The sequence below is a fragment of the Oryctolagus cuniculus genome, chromosome 19 (genome assembly GCF_964237555.1).
Source record: "Oryctolagus cuniculus chromosome 19, mOryCun1.1, whole genome shotgun sequence".
NCBI classification, from domain to species: Eukaryota; Metazoa; Chordata; class Mammalia; order Lagomorpha; family Leporidae; genus Oryctolagus; species Oryctolagus cuniculus.
This window is the reverse complement of record NC_091450.1, coordinates 35,129,496-35,144,639: the sequence shown is the minus strand read 5'-3', so window position 1 is coordinate 35,144,639 and position 15,144 is coordinate 35,129,496. Positions and strand designations below refer to the sequence as shown.

At 54.0% G+C, this 15,144-nt stretch overlaps 1 protein-coding gene across 11 annotated transcripts in view; it reads right to left on the bottom strand.

Moving 5' to 3' along the window:
• The window catches only part of LOC127482723 (golgin subfamily A member 2), a 252,334-nt gene that overhangs the window by 217,623 nt on the left and 19,567 nt on the right, over positions 1–15,144 (bottom strand). For 5 of the 11 annotated variants that reach the window (XM_070064238.1, XM_070064241.1, XM_070064242.1 and 2 more), the window contains 6 exons: positions 13,468–13,524; positions 13,230–13,310; positions 12,221–12,308; positions 11,539–11,867; positions 11,177–11,290; positions 9,426–10,654 (listed from right to left, as the gene is read on the bottom strand). The exons of 4 other annotated variants lie outside the window; for them this stretch is intronic. In XM_070064238.1, coding sequence (XP_069920339.1) covers positions 10,397–10,654; positions 11,177–11,290; positions 11,539–11,867; positions 12,221–12,308; positions 13,230–13,310; positions 13,468–13,524 — 927 coding nt within the window. In that variant the 3' untranslated portion in view covers positions 9,426–10,396. Of the gene's footprint in view, positions 1–9,425; positions 10,655–11,176; positions 11,291–11,538; positions 11,868–12,220; positions 12,309–13,229; positions 13,311–13,467; positions 13,525–15,144 lie in introns of those variants that run through there. 2 more of the 11 variants (XM_070064235.1, XM_070064239.1) reach the window with 2 other exon arrangements.

The following is a 15,144-nucleotide window of genomic DNA, read 5'->3' as shown; positions in this document are numbered from 1 at the left end:
TTGCTATGGCCTTGGAAAGCAGTAGAAGATGGTCCAAGTCTTTGGGGCCCTGAACCCACGTGGGAGACTCAGAAGAAGCTCCTGGCTCCTGGCTTCAGATCGATGCAGCTCCAGCCATGGCAGCCAATTGGGGAATGAACCAGTGGATGGAAGACCTCTGCCTCTCTGCCTCTCCTTCTCTCTCTGTGTTATTTTCAAAAAATAAATAAATAAAAAGAAAATGCTAGGTGGGAAAACATGAAAAATGACTACATATCAGGCACTAAGATCAGAGAACACCATTTCAAGACAAACCTCAAAAGCAAGTAATCAATTCTTTTTAAGAAAACAGAGCTTGTGAAGGTTCCTCTGGCATTTTTGCAAAGGAATACAGAGTTTAAAATAAAGGCGTGCATAAATAAGCTTTAGGAAGATAAGCTAACAAGTTTTACTTCAAAAGAATCTGCTGAAGCCAAGAAAATGGTCATATTAGAAAACAGATTATTTGAGAGGATAGTTGACACCTGTATTTTCCTAAGAAAGTGAATCATTAGAGATGAAATGGTCAAATATCAGAGAAAGTAAGACTGTGTGGTGATAGAAATAAATACTAAAGTGCTCTTTAGACTCAGAGCTTCTACACAGAACAAATAGGCTTACGATGGCCCCCACACAATCCAGTGAATGTAACTGTTGTGCAGGACAGAGAAACACAGAGTAGTGGTCTCAACATGGAAGTCAAAGGGTTTCCTCTGATCTCTCCAGAGAGTGCAGACAGCACACTGCCAGAGTGAGGTGTTCAATTGGGAATAAAGTTCTACGGACAGTTTGTGGGACTGGCGCTGTGGCACAGCACTGTGAGCTGAAGCACTGGCATCCCATATGGGTGCTGGTTCTAAACCTGGCTGCTCCACTTCCAATCCAGCTCTCTGCTATGTCCTGGGAAAGCAGTGGAATATGGCCCAAGTCCTTGGGTCCCTGCACCCACATGGGAATCATGGAGAAAGCTCCTGGTTCCTGGCTTCAGATCGGCACAGCTCTGGCTGTTGTGGCCAATTGGGGAATGAGCCATCAGATGGAAGACCTCTCTCCCCCTCTCTCTGCCTCTCCTCTCCCTGTGTAACTCTGACTTTCAAATAAATGAATAAATCTTTTAAAAAGAGGGCAGTTGGTTTAGTTCCTTGTCATTACACACACATATAAATGCTATTTGAAATCTCCCTGCCCATCCAACAAAATCCCACAAACATGAACACAGGCACACATGTCACATACCCTAGCCCACACTTGAATAGGCCTGAGCCACACAAATGGACACACCACAGTGCACATCTAAAACACACACACACACACACATACATGTGCATAGTATTTGATGTGAGTGGGTATACACAAACATATATTTCATAAAGGTACACACACACTCATACACTTAACCCTCACACACTTACATAGTACACACAGATGAAGGTACACATGAAGATATACAATAACAACACTAACAGAGATGTATACATATGTTAGACAAGCACGCACATCACAATGCATGCATGTGAACACTAACATATACTCATGCACATGTGCACACAGATACAGACACAGATGTACAATCAGAAGGTTCCAGAGAAAGTAAATTTATCTCTACAAGATGTTTGAGAATTTTAAAATGAAGAAAAGGAGACACTAACACAAGAAAGGTGGAATAAACATATTCCCAAGCCTCTGAGAAACAGGGGTGCAGATACTAAAGCCTACGTCTTACTGCTCTCTTGTGGTGGTTCTAAAGAACACCTTTCTGATCACTGAACAGTCTCTCCTTCCTTCCCAAATGTCTAAAAAATAATAAGCCTCTCCAAATGTTTTGGAATCCACTATGAGAAACTGATGATATTTGACAATTATTACAAAACCAATAATGCAGTATCATTTGGTCAGAACTAATTACCTCCTGATGGCCATGTTCTGAATTCAAGGACAACCATATACCAAATGCTTGGGTTGGTTTACATTATTATCCCCTAAGAATTCCCTCACCATATTTGTTAGCCATTTGCATTTCTTCTTTAGAGAACTGTCTTCTGAGGTCCTTTCCCCATTTCTTAACTCGACTGGTTGTTTGTTGTTGAGTTTTTTATGTTGCTGATATATTCTGAATGTTAACCCCTTATCAGATGAGTAGCTCACAAGTATTTTTGCACTTTCTGTTGGATGTCTCTTCACTCTACGTTTTCCTTTGACATGCAGAAGCTTCTGAGTTTTGATATAATACCATTTGTCTAGTTTTGCTTTTGTTGTCTATGCCTTGGAGACCTTAACCAAGAAGTCACCATCTACACCAATGTCTTGAAGTGTTTCCCCTATATTATCTCCTAGGAAATTTAGTTGTAGGCCTTAAATTCAGGTCTTTAATGCATCCCCAGTAAGCTTAGGAGCCCCCAAATTATTCAGCTATCTGATGGTAATAAGGTATATAACATGCAATATCTTTTAAGATGATTTATTTACTTTATTTGCAATATAGAGTTAGAGGAAGAGAGAGAGAGGGGAGAGAGAGAGAGAGAGAGAGAGAGAGAGAGAGAGAGAGGTGTCTTCTATCTACTTCACTCCCCAGATGGCTGCAATGGCCAAAGCTGGGCCAGACCAAAGCCAGGAGCTGGGAGCTTCTTCCAGGTCTCCCACATGGGTGCAGGGGCCCAAGCACTTCTGCTACTACCCGAGGTACATTAGCAGGGAGCTGAATTGGAAGTGGAATGGCCAGGACTCAAACTGGCACCTGTATGTGCTGCAAGCACCTCAAGCAGTGGTTTAACCCACTGCACCACAGTACCAGCCCCAAAATGCAATCTTATTGTAAATACATCCTTCAGATGAACATTTTCAGAGAAAGAAAACAACTAGGAAAAATATTTTAATTTGGTGCAATTGCAACATACCACACAATGAAAAATGGCTCTCAGATGAAAGGCAGTCTTCCCTCATCAAAGCACAGACAAACCAAAGAGAAATTGTTTGTTGATATTTCTCATTTCTAAAGTAAGTGCACTCCGAAGTCCCTTGTATGTTGATTTTCTACCAGTGTCTTGCATCAATCTCTTTGCATGGTTTGAGCATCGTATGCAATGTTCATCTGTGAGACAAAACCTCCACATCACATGTCTTTGTGAACACTTGACTCTCTTTTCAGCAGGAAGCATGGACTCATGTGTATACTCTTGTCCATGCTTCTGCCATTCTTTCTTGGGCTCACCCTAATTGGGCATTTACCACCGTTCTAGGGACACTTCCTGTATGGTCACTAACAACCATGAGTCCCATAGCGCCATCTCAGCTCCTGTCCTGTCCAACCTGCTGCAGCCCTGGAGCTAATACTGAACTCTTGGTTGCCTAATAGTAACTATTGTAAAGGATTCAGCCTAGGTATTGTCCATTGTGATCCAATATTGTTGTTTCAAAGTATTTGGTATAGCATTCCTTATGTTTTCCTTTAAGAACTCCCCCTCCTTCAGACCCTTTGAGTGCACTCATAGTCTATTATGACACATGTTCAACCATTGCGTTGCTCTACCATTCCCAAATGAATATCATTCTTTGCAAAACCTGATTATTTTTGCTTTTGAGATTGCCATTGTCCTGGGGATATCACAGAAAACCTGGCCAGGTGGCCCAAGGCATCATGTTCTCTCCCAAGAGGCCCCTTCTTTTCCTACATGCCCCAGACAGGTTCCAAGAGGCCTGACTGCTGGCCTTGGAGCTGTCACTGAGATCATATGTGAAGTGGGGGCCAGGATGAGCCCATTCTGGTCTTGAAGGTGCTGACCTTTTGAAAGGATAAAGAGAGGCTGTTCTCTAGTCACTGAACTGCAAGGGGCATCTCTACTCCAAGATTCAATTAATCCATAGCCTGGGGGAGAAAAAAAAAAAACAATTTCCTGCAGCCTCAGGCCCCCATAGGCAAAAGTCTCTTCTGGCTCAGTCATCCTGCCCTCCCTGTGTACTCTCAGAGCCTCCAGAGGTTTTGTGGGGAGTCTCAGAATATCCTGATGCTGGTCAGTGGTGGTGAGGCAGGCCTGAGAATGGATCTTAGGCACCCAGGGTGTGGGGCTGTGTGAGTGGGCAGAAATGAGTGCAGGCATCCTCAACTCTAGCCAAGTACAAAGCACTAGAGAGAATCCTCTTCCTGGATCCAGGCCTTGGGGACCTCCAGGCTGGTCTATGTATCAGTGTGTGCAAAGCTCATGAGTATTCACGTGGGGCCCAAACCACCTCATCGTTAGAGAAGTAACACCAGTAACTGGAACATCTCTTCTGTGTGGTGTGGATACCTGTTCATTTGTCAGGCACCCCCCAAGTGGCACCTGGAGACCTGCTTGGACTGGGAGCTGAGTATGAATCCTTGGTTAACAACATCCAGGTGCAGAATGCAGTTTCTTTCTGAATAAAGGAGAGAAGATAAAAATTTGGATGGGGGAATGAAGTAGCAGGGTAAGACCCTTCAAGCTAATCAAGGGTGGGTTATCAGGTAACTAACAGGAGCCACCCTGCAGCTTCTCTCTGGCAGGTGTGTTCCTGCAGGGCTCCTGGAGCTGCATCCAGGCCTGGCTGTCCTCAAAGAGGCACCCCTGGGCCAGAGTGCAAATCTCGAGTTTTAATCCACATTCTGAGGCAGCCCCTGCACCCCCCCTGAACTTAATTGTTACTGTGGATTCGTTCTGAGAGGAGGAGCGTGGTGGGGGCAAGAGGCGCGGAGTCACCACACAGATCCCAGGAGTCAGGTGAAAGTGGGTGAGAGGTGAGCAGCCCGCAGACTCGTCTATTTCAGTTGGTACAGCAGCTTATATAGTCGAAGCAGTGAATCCAGTCAAGGGGCAGTTTATGCCCTAACCAGTCATAGCCCGTTGCCAGGCAGGCTCCATTGCCATGTGGTTTTGGAAGCCATCCAATCACAGCCTGTTGCCAGGCAGGCTCCATTGCCAGCAGCCATCTTGGCATGATCTTCTTGTTCCACCACATTGTCCCCTTTTTGTTTATTTTTGAGCAACGGGAGGCATGATTCTTGGCCATACCATTGTTGACCCCATTTCCATGTGGTCTCCATTCATGGCTGTGCCTGTCTTAGGTTGTCCCCCAGGAGATCTTAGCCACTGACTAACCAGCGCTCAAAATGGGAGACCATAGGAGTGCTTGCTCAGATGGGGGTAGGAATGAGGAACAATGGTAACCGCATGCAGGCTGTGGGCCATTTGAGTGGCTGACCAGAGCTAGTGGGAGTATAAAACAGTAGCAAATATGGCTATGGGCAGTTCCTCAGGGTAGTATGATAGGGCAGCAGCTTGACAATTGGTAGCAGGTGCGTCCACTAACAAGGTGGACTCTGTCTTGTTCAGCTGGTTCTGGTTGACTATCAGTTGCAGGCTTGATGTTTCTGGCTGGTACCCAAATGGGCTGTCCCACATTCTCTGGATAGACACAAGCATATCCTTGGCCCTTGGTCAGCAAAAGCCTTTCTATGGGTGTTGGAATCCAGGGCCTGAATTCCACATCTGCTCCTACATTTAGGGCAAACATGCAGGTGGGATGGGGTCTAGCAGCTGCTCTGAGAGCCTGGGGTACCTGGGGACTGCCACAAACATGGATACTCACTGGGTGCGGATGGGATGACCTCACATGGGTTATTGCCTCAAGGTCATCTAAGTTCATCCCATGGGTATCTGGGAGGTGTCTGACTAGGCATTGCTGCGTTGTCTGCTGACACGTCATTTTCACTGTCAGAGCGCTCTCTCCCGAAGTCATCAACTGATGTCTGTGAGACAGGGACCTGGAGAGACAGGCTCTCATCACTCACAGATTCATTATGTTTGGTCATCTGTGTGGGTTTCTGAGAGGGGGTATCTTTCCCATGTTTGAGTGCTTAAGAGCGGCACGGCACGCCAACTCTAGCCAAAGGAAAGACATGCACAGCACTGCTGCCATAACAAAACAAATTCCTAGCACCTCAGTGGTTGATGGCATTATGCAGAGGTTCCCTACGTTAGACGGACAGACAGTGGTGTATCAGGTCGTATGTTTGTCCTGTGCTTAGTGGGGGACTTCCTTGATTCATTAGGTCAAGGCCGTATGCCCACATGGTGTCTCCAGAGCGTCAACTCTCTCAAGGGAGGGTAGATGACTTGGTTCTGAATTCTGGGATGATCAGTCCCTTATGTGAATTCGCCAGGCGAACTGGAAGTAAAAGGAGGAGCCGAGAAGCAGCATTAGGTTTCTGGGCAGTGTGTGCTTAACCTGGGGTCACTTAGACTGAGGACAAGGACAAGGAAAGGGGTGTAGGAGGGGGTTCTGTGCTCACCCTCACAGAACCGAATAGCACACAAAACACCGAGGGGCCTACTTGCCAAAATCAAGGGGGGACTTCGCCGAGTCTGACACACTGTCTCTCTCTCAGTCACGTTGGTGCCAGATGTTGCTGTGGATTCATTCTGAGAGGAGGAGCATGGTGGGGGCAAGAGGCGCAGAGTCACCACACAGATGCCGGGAGTCAGGTGAAAGCAGGCCAGAGGTGAGCAGCCAGCAGACTTGTATATTTCAGTTGGTGCAGCAGCTTATATAGCTGAGGCAGCCAATCTTGTCAAGGGGCAGTTTATGCCCTGACCAATCATAGCCTGTTGCCAGGCAGGCTCCATTGCCAGGTGGTTTCCCAGGGAGTTTCTGAGGCAATTCCTGAGTAACTGATGCTTTCTTGCCAGCAGCCATCTTGGCATAGCCTTCTCATTGTACTGCACAATCCCTTGAGGGTGCAGGGGCCCCGACACGTGGTTCCAGTGCCCCCTGACCCATGAGGGTGCCAGTGCCCCCTGAGCCATGAGGGTTCCAGCATCCCCAGCCCCATGAGTGTGCCTGAACTACCAACCCCATGAGGGTGGCTCCTGCCCCTGACCCTGTGAGGATGGCTGCCGCCCGACCTGGTGAGGGTGGCTGTGGCACCAACCCCGTGATGGTGCCCATGCCCCCTGACCTGTGAGGGTGCCTCTGTCCCCCGACCCATGAGGTTGCCAGCACCCGCCAACCCCTGTGGTGCCAATGTCCTCAATCCCCCATGAGGATTTCTGAGTCCACCCAATGGGGAGAGGTTGTGTACGAGCCCCCCCCACACAGTGGCATCATGGCTACCCCCAGCCCTCCCCCACCCCAACCACAGCCCACAGGTGGGCCTTCCTCAGTCTTCCTGAGCAGAAAAAACTCCAGGAGGCTCCCGAGCTGTCTTTCAGAATCTCTCTCAGTGCCCCCTGAGGAGGGTCAGCCAAGGTAGGCACCTGCCACTCTGCCTGTCTCAGGACCATGTCTGCCCCACTGCACCAGCCCCACTCTGGGGGGCACCCCTGGGACCTCAGGGCCAGGCCACTCCCTCTCCCTACTGCAGTGCCAGACTCCCTCTTTCCTGTTTCTGTCCTTGGGCCAGCGGGCTCTCTCCTCTCCCTTCCCAGCCAGCCTCGGGACTCCGTGCAGCTGCCCAGGGCCTCCGTGGCTGAGCCTGGGGGTTCTCGGGACAGGATCTGCACCACTGGCAGATGTGGGTGTCCTCTGAGCTGTCAGAGAGGTCAGGGAGCTTGTGGTTGATGGTGTAGGGGCTGGGAACTTGGGGGATGTTGTTGTGGGACAGCCAGAGGTCTTTGAACTTCCTCCTGGGCGTGCCACATCTGCCCCAATCAGAGCTGTGCTGCTGGGGGCAGGGGACAGGGGGTATGAAGCCTCCAGCCTGGGAGCCCCAGCACAGGCCAGGGTGACAGGCCGGGGGACACCTCGTCCCTTGGGTGTGCAGTTGAGCAGTGGCCAGGGTGAAGCCTTTGGTTGCTTGATGACCTCAAAGCCTGAGAATCCTCTGCACCCATCAGCCCTGGCGAGGCAGGGACGCACAGCCTCCTGCCTCCCACCTGGGCATTGTCACACCTGCTACTGGCTGAAGGTGGGGTCCTCAGTCCCAGATGAAGCCCTGTAGCCAGAGCAGGTCAGCTACTCTGAGTTCCGCCCGGCCGGGCTGCAGAGTTGGCCCAGGGCCCCACCTGCCACTCTTTGCTGGCCTCTGACTCTCCCTCTTCTGCTTTTCCCCAGCAGGGAGGGCCCAGACTTGCCTCCACGACCTGCAGCCCCCTGACCAGCGGAGGATCCCCTCTTAGATTTTTGAGTTTATGGCCGCCTGCCGGCCCTGGCTCCCCAGGGTCCCCTCAGAGGACTCCTGGGGTTTTTGAGTACCCGAGGGGCCTCTGGCGTCTCCTCCACCCATCCGTTTTAGCTGCATGCTCCTGGTTCAAGCAGGGTTCTTCCTCCTGTCTTTCTCCATCAGGCCTGCTGGCTGCCACGTGAGCCTCCCAGGCTAGTGCTGGCCATGGCCAGTGGGTCCAAAGGCAGGGCCGTCAGGGAGGAGGGAAGTCTGAGAGAACCAGACTTGTGTCAGGACTGTGGGTGTGCTGCCTGGGTGGTGAGTGAGAGGTGGCGTGAGTGGCAGGGGAGGCCCTCTCCAGCCTCCACCCCGACTCCCCGGAAACTCTGGTCACCCACTCCAGCTCCTCCTCCCATCTTCCTTCTCCTTCCTGTCCATGGCCTTTTCCAGAAAGCTCACACACATGCCCACCTGATGCTGCTTCCCATCCCCGCCCTGCCCACCAGTGCCGTGGCCTGGCTGCTCTTGCCTTACCACCTGTCTCCCTCCTCTCTCTCCGCTGTTCTCTCTGCTCTCTCTCCCACTGCCGGACAATTGGGTCAGGCAAGGCTGTCCTGTCCTGAGAGCCCCAGGCCTCCCTTCGACCTCTAACCAGATCCCTCCTCTTCCTCAGAGACCTCCCTTTCCAAGCTGCCTGGACACCTGCTCTGTGACTTGACAGTGGCCCCTCATCCCCAAAGCCTCCCCTTCATCTGTGACTTTCTGTTGTGTGGTGAGCTCACACCTCCAGGCATGACCTTGGTGAAAATTTGTGCCCCTCTGTGGTCCTGCTCCTGCCCTGTTCTATAAATATCTATAAATACTCATAAATACACACACACACACACAGAGCAGTGCCCCTGGAGTTGCAGTGTAAGGAGACCAGCCTGGAAGAGGCCTCTTCACCCCACTGAATGCTCGGCACAGCACAGAGGCTGCCCACTGCTGGCAGGCCCTGCTGCCCTGTGCAGTGCCCACCCGCAGCACAGCAGACCCTGGGCCCTATGACAAAACTGCCACACACGGGGCCATGCAGTATGGCTCTATCTCTTTATTTCAAGATAATATCAGGAGCCACATCAACATGGTGCCACAACGCTGTCTCCGCCTCTTTCCTGGGCCATAGACTGTCAATAAATACGTTTCCCAGCCCCAGATAATTATTAAGACCTCCTCCTCATTTGCGAGCTCCAGCCTCAGCTATGATACAGGGGAGGCCCTACCCCCAGAATATACAAAATATACACAAGTACAATATTTACATGGGGTGGGGGTGGGGAGGCCCACTGGAGGCAGCCTCTTCCCCTCATCAGGCCTAGAGTTAGCCCCAACTGTCCTAGGGCCTGACAGAATGCTGCCTACTGCCCTGCCCCAAAGTGCCTCCAAAGAAAAGGGAGTCCCCCGAATGCCTGCCTAGCCTGCCTCGGCCCTGCCTGGCTGGTGTGCCTGTTAGTAAGGGGACAGGCGCCCCTGCATCGCCTGCTGCAGCTGACCCTTTGAGGGCTGTTGACCGTGCCTCCCAGCTGGGCTGCCTGGGGGCACAGGCACGGAGTGAAGAGCTGGACCAAGCCTGGCCTCCCATTAGCCTCAGCTTGCCTAGGCCAACCTGCGATTTGGGACCGGGAGCCTCCCTTAATAAGGGACTGCCCTCGCCCAGAGGACCCTCATCCTATTGTGCCCTCCTCACCCATATACCCTTACCCATGATGCCCCTGGCCTGGAAGTGACCCTTGCCCATGATGATGCCCCTGCCCCGGAAGTGACCCCTGCCCAGCAATGCCCTTGCCCAGGTGCCCCCGCCCAGCAATGACACTCACTCAGATGCCCTCCTCTCCTGATGCCCTCATGTCTGTGCCTGCTGATGCCCCCACGTGATGTTCCCGGCCAGATTATGCTGGCCAGGCTGACAGCCCCAAGAGGGGTGATGAAAACTGCCTGGCTGACTTGCCCAAGTGGATGAGCACCCCCTGGTCTCGGCTGTTCTGGGGGCCACACAAATGCTGCCTGTGTTGGTCACGGCCTCTGAGGATGGAGCTGGAAATGTGGAGGCCCCAGGAGCCCCTGGGGTCCTCCAGAGAGGCAGCCTAAAGAGGCCTTTCTCTCCCCATCAGGGGTTCTGGCTAAGGAGGAAAGGGAACTGGGAAGGAACGGCAGGGGATAGGGTGGCTAGCAGGGGTGGAGTGGCAAGGATTGGGTTGGGGCTCCCCGGGCTGATGGCATCTGGTGTTAGACGATAATGTCGTCATGCTTGTCAGCCCAGTAGAAGAAGGGGATGCAGTGGTTGGTGCCCAGGCCTGGGCGCTCCCGGGGGTTCTGCATCACCTGTGGCTGCTTCCTGAGCTGCTGCGCAGTAGGGTTCTGCTTGTGTAGCGCCTTCTTCTCAGAGTGCAGCTGTGTGTAGGCGGCCACGTGCTGCTGCAGGTGGAACAGGCACTGGTCGCGCTGTTGGTGCAGACCCTGAGCCTCCTGGCTCTTCAGCTCCATCTGCGGGAGACCAAGGCGGGTGGGGGAAGCATGAGGGCAGGTGGTGGCTTGCTAACCGATTCCACTGGTTGCAGGGGAGTGGCGCAGAGCCCTGCGTCTCCTGCACCCAGCCTCACACCTCATCCCCTTCTTTCCCATCACTTTAACTTGAGGCCACACACGAGAGGGAAGGCATCATCTTTAGGGGAACACTCGTGCCTAATACTTTACATGCACAATCTCAGCTCATCCTCAACACCTGTGTAAGGAAAAAATGCTAAGTTCCTTTGTCAGGAATCTGAGGCTTAGCAAAGGGTAGCCTTTGTGTAGTGACCAGAGGAGCTGGGTGACACGCCTCTCGTGGGACAATGATGTCCAGGCCTGGGAGGAGCCCGGGGCTACCAGCCCTAAGAGAGGCAGGACAGTCGACATGGAGGTCACCTGTCACTCCAGACTGGAGCAGCCTCCCTCCTGGGCCTAGCACTGCCCTCCCCAGAGACTTGTCCCCATGGCCCAGTCCTTCACAGTCGGGCTGAGCGTTACCATTTCCTTCAGCTCCCCCAGCTTCTCCTGCAGCTGGCCGAGTTCCCTGGCCAGCTCGTTCTTGATGTGCTGCTCTGCCTGCAGCGAGAGGGTGAGCCACATGTTGTCATTGCTCTGCACAGAGAGAAGCAATCCGTTGCCACCCAAAGCGGCTGCATCCGGATCCCAACACCAGGTGCCCACCTCCCACAGTGCTGGGAGGGCTGGAAGCTCAGCCCCTCTCCTCCGACAGACATTTGAGCAGGGTCCTGGCTCACAGGGCGCCTGCCTAGGTCATCACCATCCCCTTTGGTGGGGGGGAAGTGAAGGCCCAGAGGGAAGTGTTTTGTGCCAGAGGCCTTGCCCAGGGAGGCTGAACACACCAGTCTCACGAAGCCATCCTGCAGCTTGGCCAGCTGCTCCTTGAGCTCCAGGTTCTGCAGGAGCGCGCGGCTGATGGTCACGTGGTCGCTCTGCTTGTGCTCCTCAGCCTGACTGCCCCACAGCTCCGCCTCCCGCTCCAGCTGCAGCAGCCGCTGTTCCTGCTGCTGGTTCAGGCGACTCAGGCCTGCGTTGTCATGCACCTGGGCCTGCAGCTGTCCTGCCAGGCTCTCCAGCTCCTTCTGCAGCTGCTCAGCCTGCGCCTGCAGCTGCTGTTCCACCTCCGATGGCCCCGCGGGGGAAGCTGGGGACTCTGGGGTGGGAGGCTCAGCTGAGAAAGGAAGCAGCCATCAGGGGCCCCAGCCTCTGGGTTTTCAAAAAGCTCCTGTCTTGGTCCTTAGCTCCTCAGGCCAACTGCTTGCCCCCACCCCAGTGCTGGCTTCTTGGCTAACAACTTTTCATATTCAGATGGTCATTACCCTTCCAAGCCAGGACACACAGTGCTTGACCGTGCATGGTGGACAGTGGGTATGCCACCCCTATTTACAGATGAGGTCACCTATGCTCAAAGAGATGACAAGACTTGCCATCCACCAGCACAGACCTGCTTCCCTCTGCCACAACACCCCTCACCGGGGCACCCAACACCCATCCAGCTCCCAGGCCACCTCTGCCCCTGCTCACCCATCTGGCTCTTGAGCTTGGCCAAGGTGGTCTCCAGCTCCCGCACCTGACTCAGGCTGCACTCCTTCTCCTCCCTCAGCGTGCAGAGCTGCCCAGAGCACAGGGAAAAGAGCCATGAGCAGGGGCCACTGCCTCCCTCTAAACCAATGCTGCTGTTGTTTCTGTGGGGAGAGTCAAAGAAGGGAAGGTGACTAAGGATGTCCCCTCTACTCCACTCCCAGAGCAAGAGGGGGTGCGCAGGGGGCCAGAGTGGGATTGGCACATTCTCAGAACCTATGGGCACAGGGCCTGTCCTGAGGCTCCCAAGGAAAGAGCATCTGGGTCTTTGCTGGTTTTTGCTCACAGCTATGGAACCGCGTCTGAATCGGGATTCTTCTTAGGGGACAGTAAGGTGAGCCTCCAGAAACAGAATGTGAGAAAAGATGGGCTTTTCACTAGGTTTGGATTTACAGGGGTGTGCGCATCGTTTGACAGCTCAGCACGTGCTACATAGGGGTTGGGGGCTGCTCTTAACAGCGGGGATACAGGAATGAAAAGCACAGGTAAGATCCCTTCTCTCCCTGAGGTTGATGTCCCAGGAAGCCTGGAAATCTTGGATTCTTAGAGCTAAAAGAGCCCTTTGACAACTGCCATTTTCACCTCCTTGGGAAACTCAAGCCCAGGGCGGAGAGCTGCTTGTCCAAACTCAAAGTTCAGGTCAGGGCCTGAGTCAGGGCGGGGACACGAGGCTCATGGCCAGCACTGAACAAGAGGCCACAATCCCAGGGCTGTGTGGCCAGGGTGCAAGCAGGGGTGTCTGGAGAAGAGAGGAGGTGGAGAGGGCAGCGACAGGATGAGAGCCATGCTGCATGCTCCATGCTCTGGGGTCCCTCCAGCTGAGACCTGGCCCACCCAGCACCCTACTCTCCCTCAGCACCAGGGGGCCCCCAGCCCCTTTCTTCAGAGCCCGTGGGGAAATGGAAGCCCAGGGTGGGCAGCATGGAATCAGGGGACCCCACTGGGCTCTTACCAATTCCTCTATGGTGTTACTGAGTTGTTTGTTTGTTAGATAGCTGGAGTCCAGGGCTACTGCCAGCTCTTGGTACTGGCTCTGAGGCGCATGCAGAGAGGAGGAGTTGCAGGAGGGTTTGAGGAGAGGTAGAGAGAGCAGTCATTAGGGCTGGGGGGGCACGGGCTATCTCAGCTGGCAGCAGGGCACTCAGCCCCCGCTGTGGGAGAAGGGGGGGTGGCCCTGCAGAGCCACTCACCTCCAGATCCTTCATGTAGGAAGATGTGAGGCCCTCTCCACTGATGTAGGACATTGACTAGAAGAGACAAGAGCTCCCATGGAGATGCTACGTCCTCCACCGCCAAGTCCCTACCCTCAGACTACCTCTCCCCCCCCACCTCCACCTGGCAACTCCTCTGCCCAGCCTGGCCTCTTCCTCTCATCACCCTCTATGCCTACCCTCAGACTACCTCTCCACCCCACCTCCACCTGGCAACTCCTCTGCCCAGCCTGGCCTCTTCCTCTCATCACCCTCTATGCCTACCCTCAGACTACCTCTCCCCCACCTCCACCTGGCAACTCCTCTGCCCAGCCTGCCCTCTTCCTCTCATCACCCTCTAGGCCTACCCTCAGACTACCTCCCCCCCCACCTCCACCTGGCAACTCCTCTGCCCAGCCTGGCCTCTTCCTCTCATCACCCTCTATGCCTACCTTCAGACTACCTCTCCCCCACCTCCACCTGGCAACTCCTCTGCCCAGCTTGGCCTCTTCCTCTCATCACCCTCTATGCCTACCCTCAGACTACCTCTCCCCCACCTCCACCTGGCAACTCCTCTGCCCAGCCTGGCCTCTTCCTCTCATCACCCTCTATGCCTACCCTCAGACTACCTCTCCCCCACCTCCACCTGGCAACTCCTCTGCCCAGCCTGGCCTCTTCCTCTCATCACCCTCTATGCCTACCCTCAGACTACCTCTCCCCCACCTCCACCTGGCAACTCCTCTGCCCAGCCTGCCCTCTTCCTCTCATCACCCTCTAGGCCTACCCTCAGACTACCTCCCCCCCCACCTCCACCTGGCAACTCCTCTGCCCAGCCTGGCCTCTTCCTCTCATCACCCTCTATGCCTACCTTCAGACTACCTCTCCCCCACCTCCACCTGGCAACTCCTCTGCCCAGCTTGGCCTCTTCCTCTCATCACCCTCTATGCCTACCCTCAGACTACCTCTCCCCCACCTCCACCTGGCAACTCCTCTGCCCAGCCTGGCCTCTTCCTCTCATCACCCTCTATGCCTACCCTCAGACTACCTCTCCACCCCACCTCCACCTGGCAACTCCTCTGCCCAGCCTGGCCTCTTCCTCTCATCACCCTCTATGCCTACCTTCAGACTACCTCTCCCCCACCTCCACCTGGCAACTCCTCTGCCCAGCCTGGCCTCTTCCTCTCATCACCCTCTATGCCTACCTTCAGACTACCTCTCCCCCACCTCCACCTGGCAACTCCTCTGCCCAGCCTGGCCTCTTCCTCTCATCACCCTCTATGCCTACCTTCAGACTACCTCTCCCCCACCTCCACCTGGCAACTCCTCTGCCCAGCCTGGCCTCTTCCTCTCATCACCCTCTATGCCTACCTTCAGACTACCTCTCCCCCACCTCCACCTGGCAACTCCTCTGCCCAGCCTGGCCTCTTCCTCTCATCACCCTCTATGCCTACCTTCAGACTACCTCTCCCCCACCTCCACCTGGCAACTCCTCTGCCCAGCCTGGCCTCTTCCTCTCATCACCCTCTATGCCTACCCTCAGACTACCTCTCCCCCACCTCCACCTGGCAACTCCTCTGCCCAGCCTGGCCTCTTCCTCTCATCACCCTCTATGCCTACCCTCAGACTACCTCTCCCCCCACCTCCACCTGGCAACTCCTCTGCCCAGCCTGCCCTCTT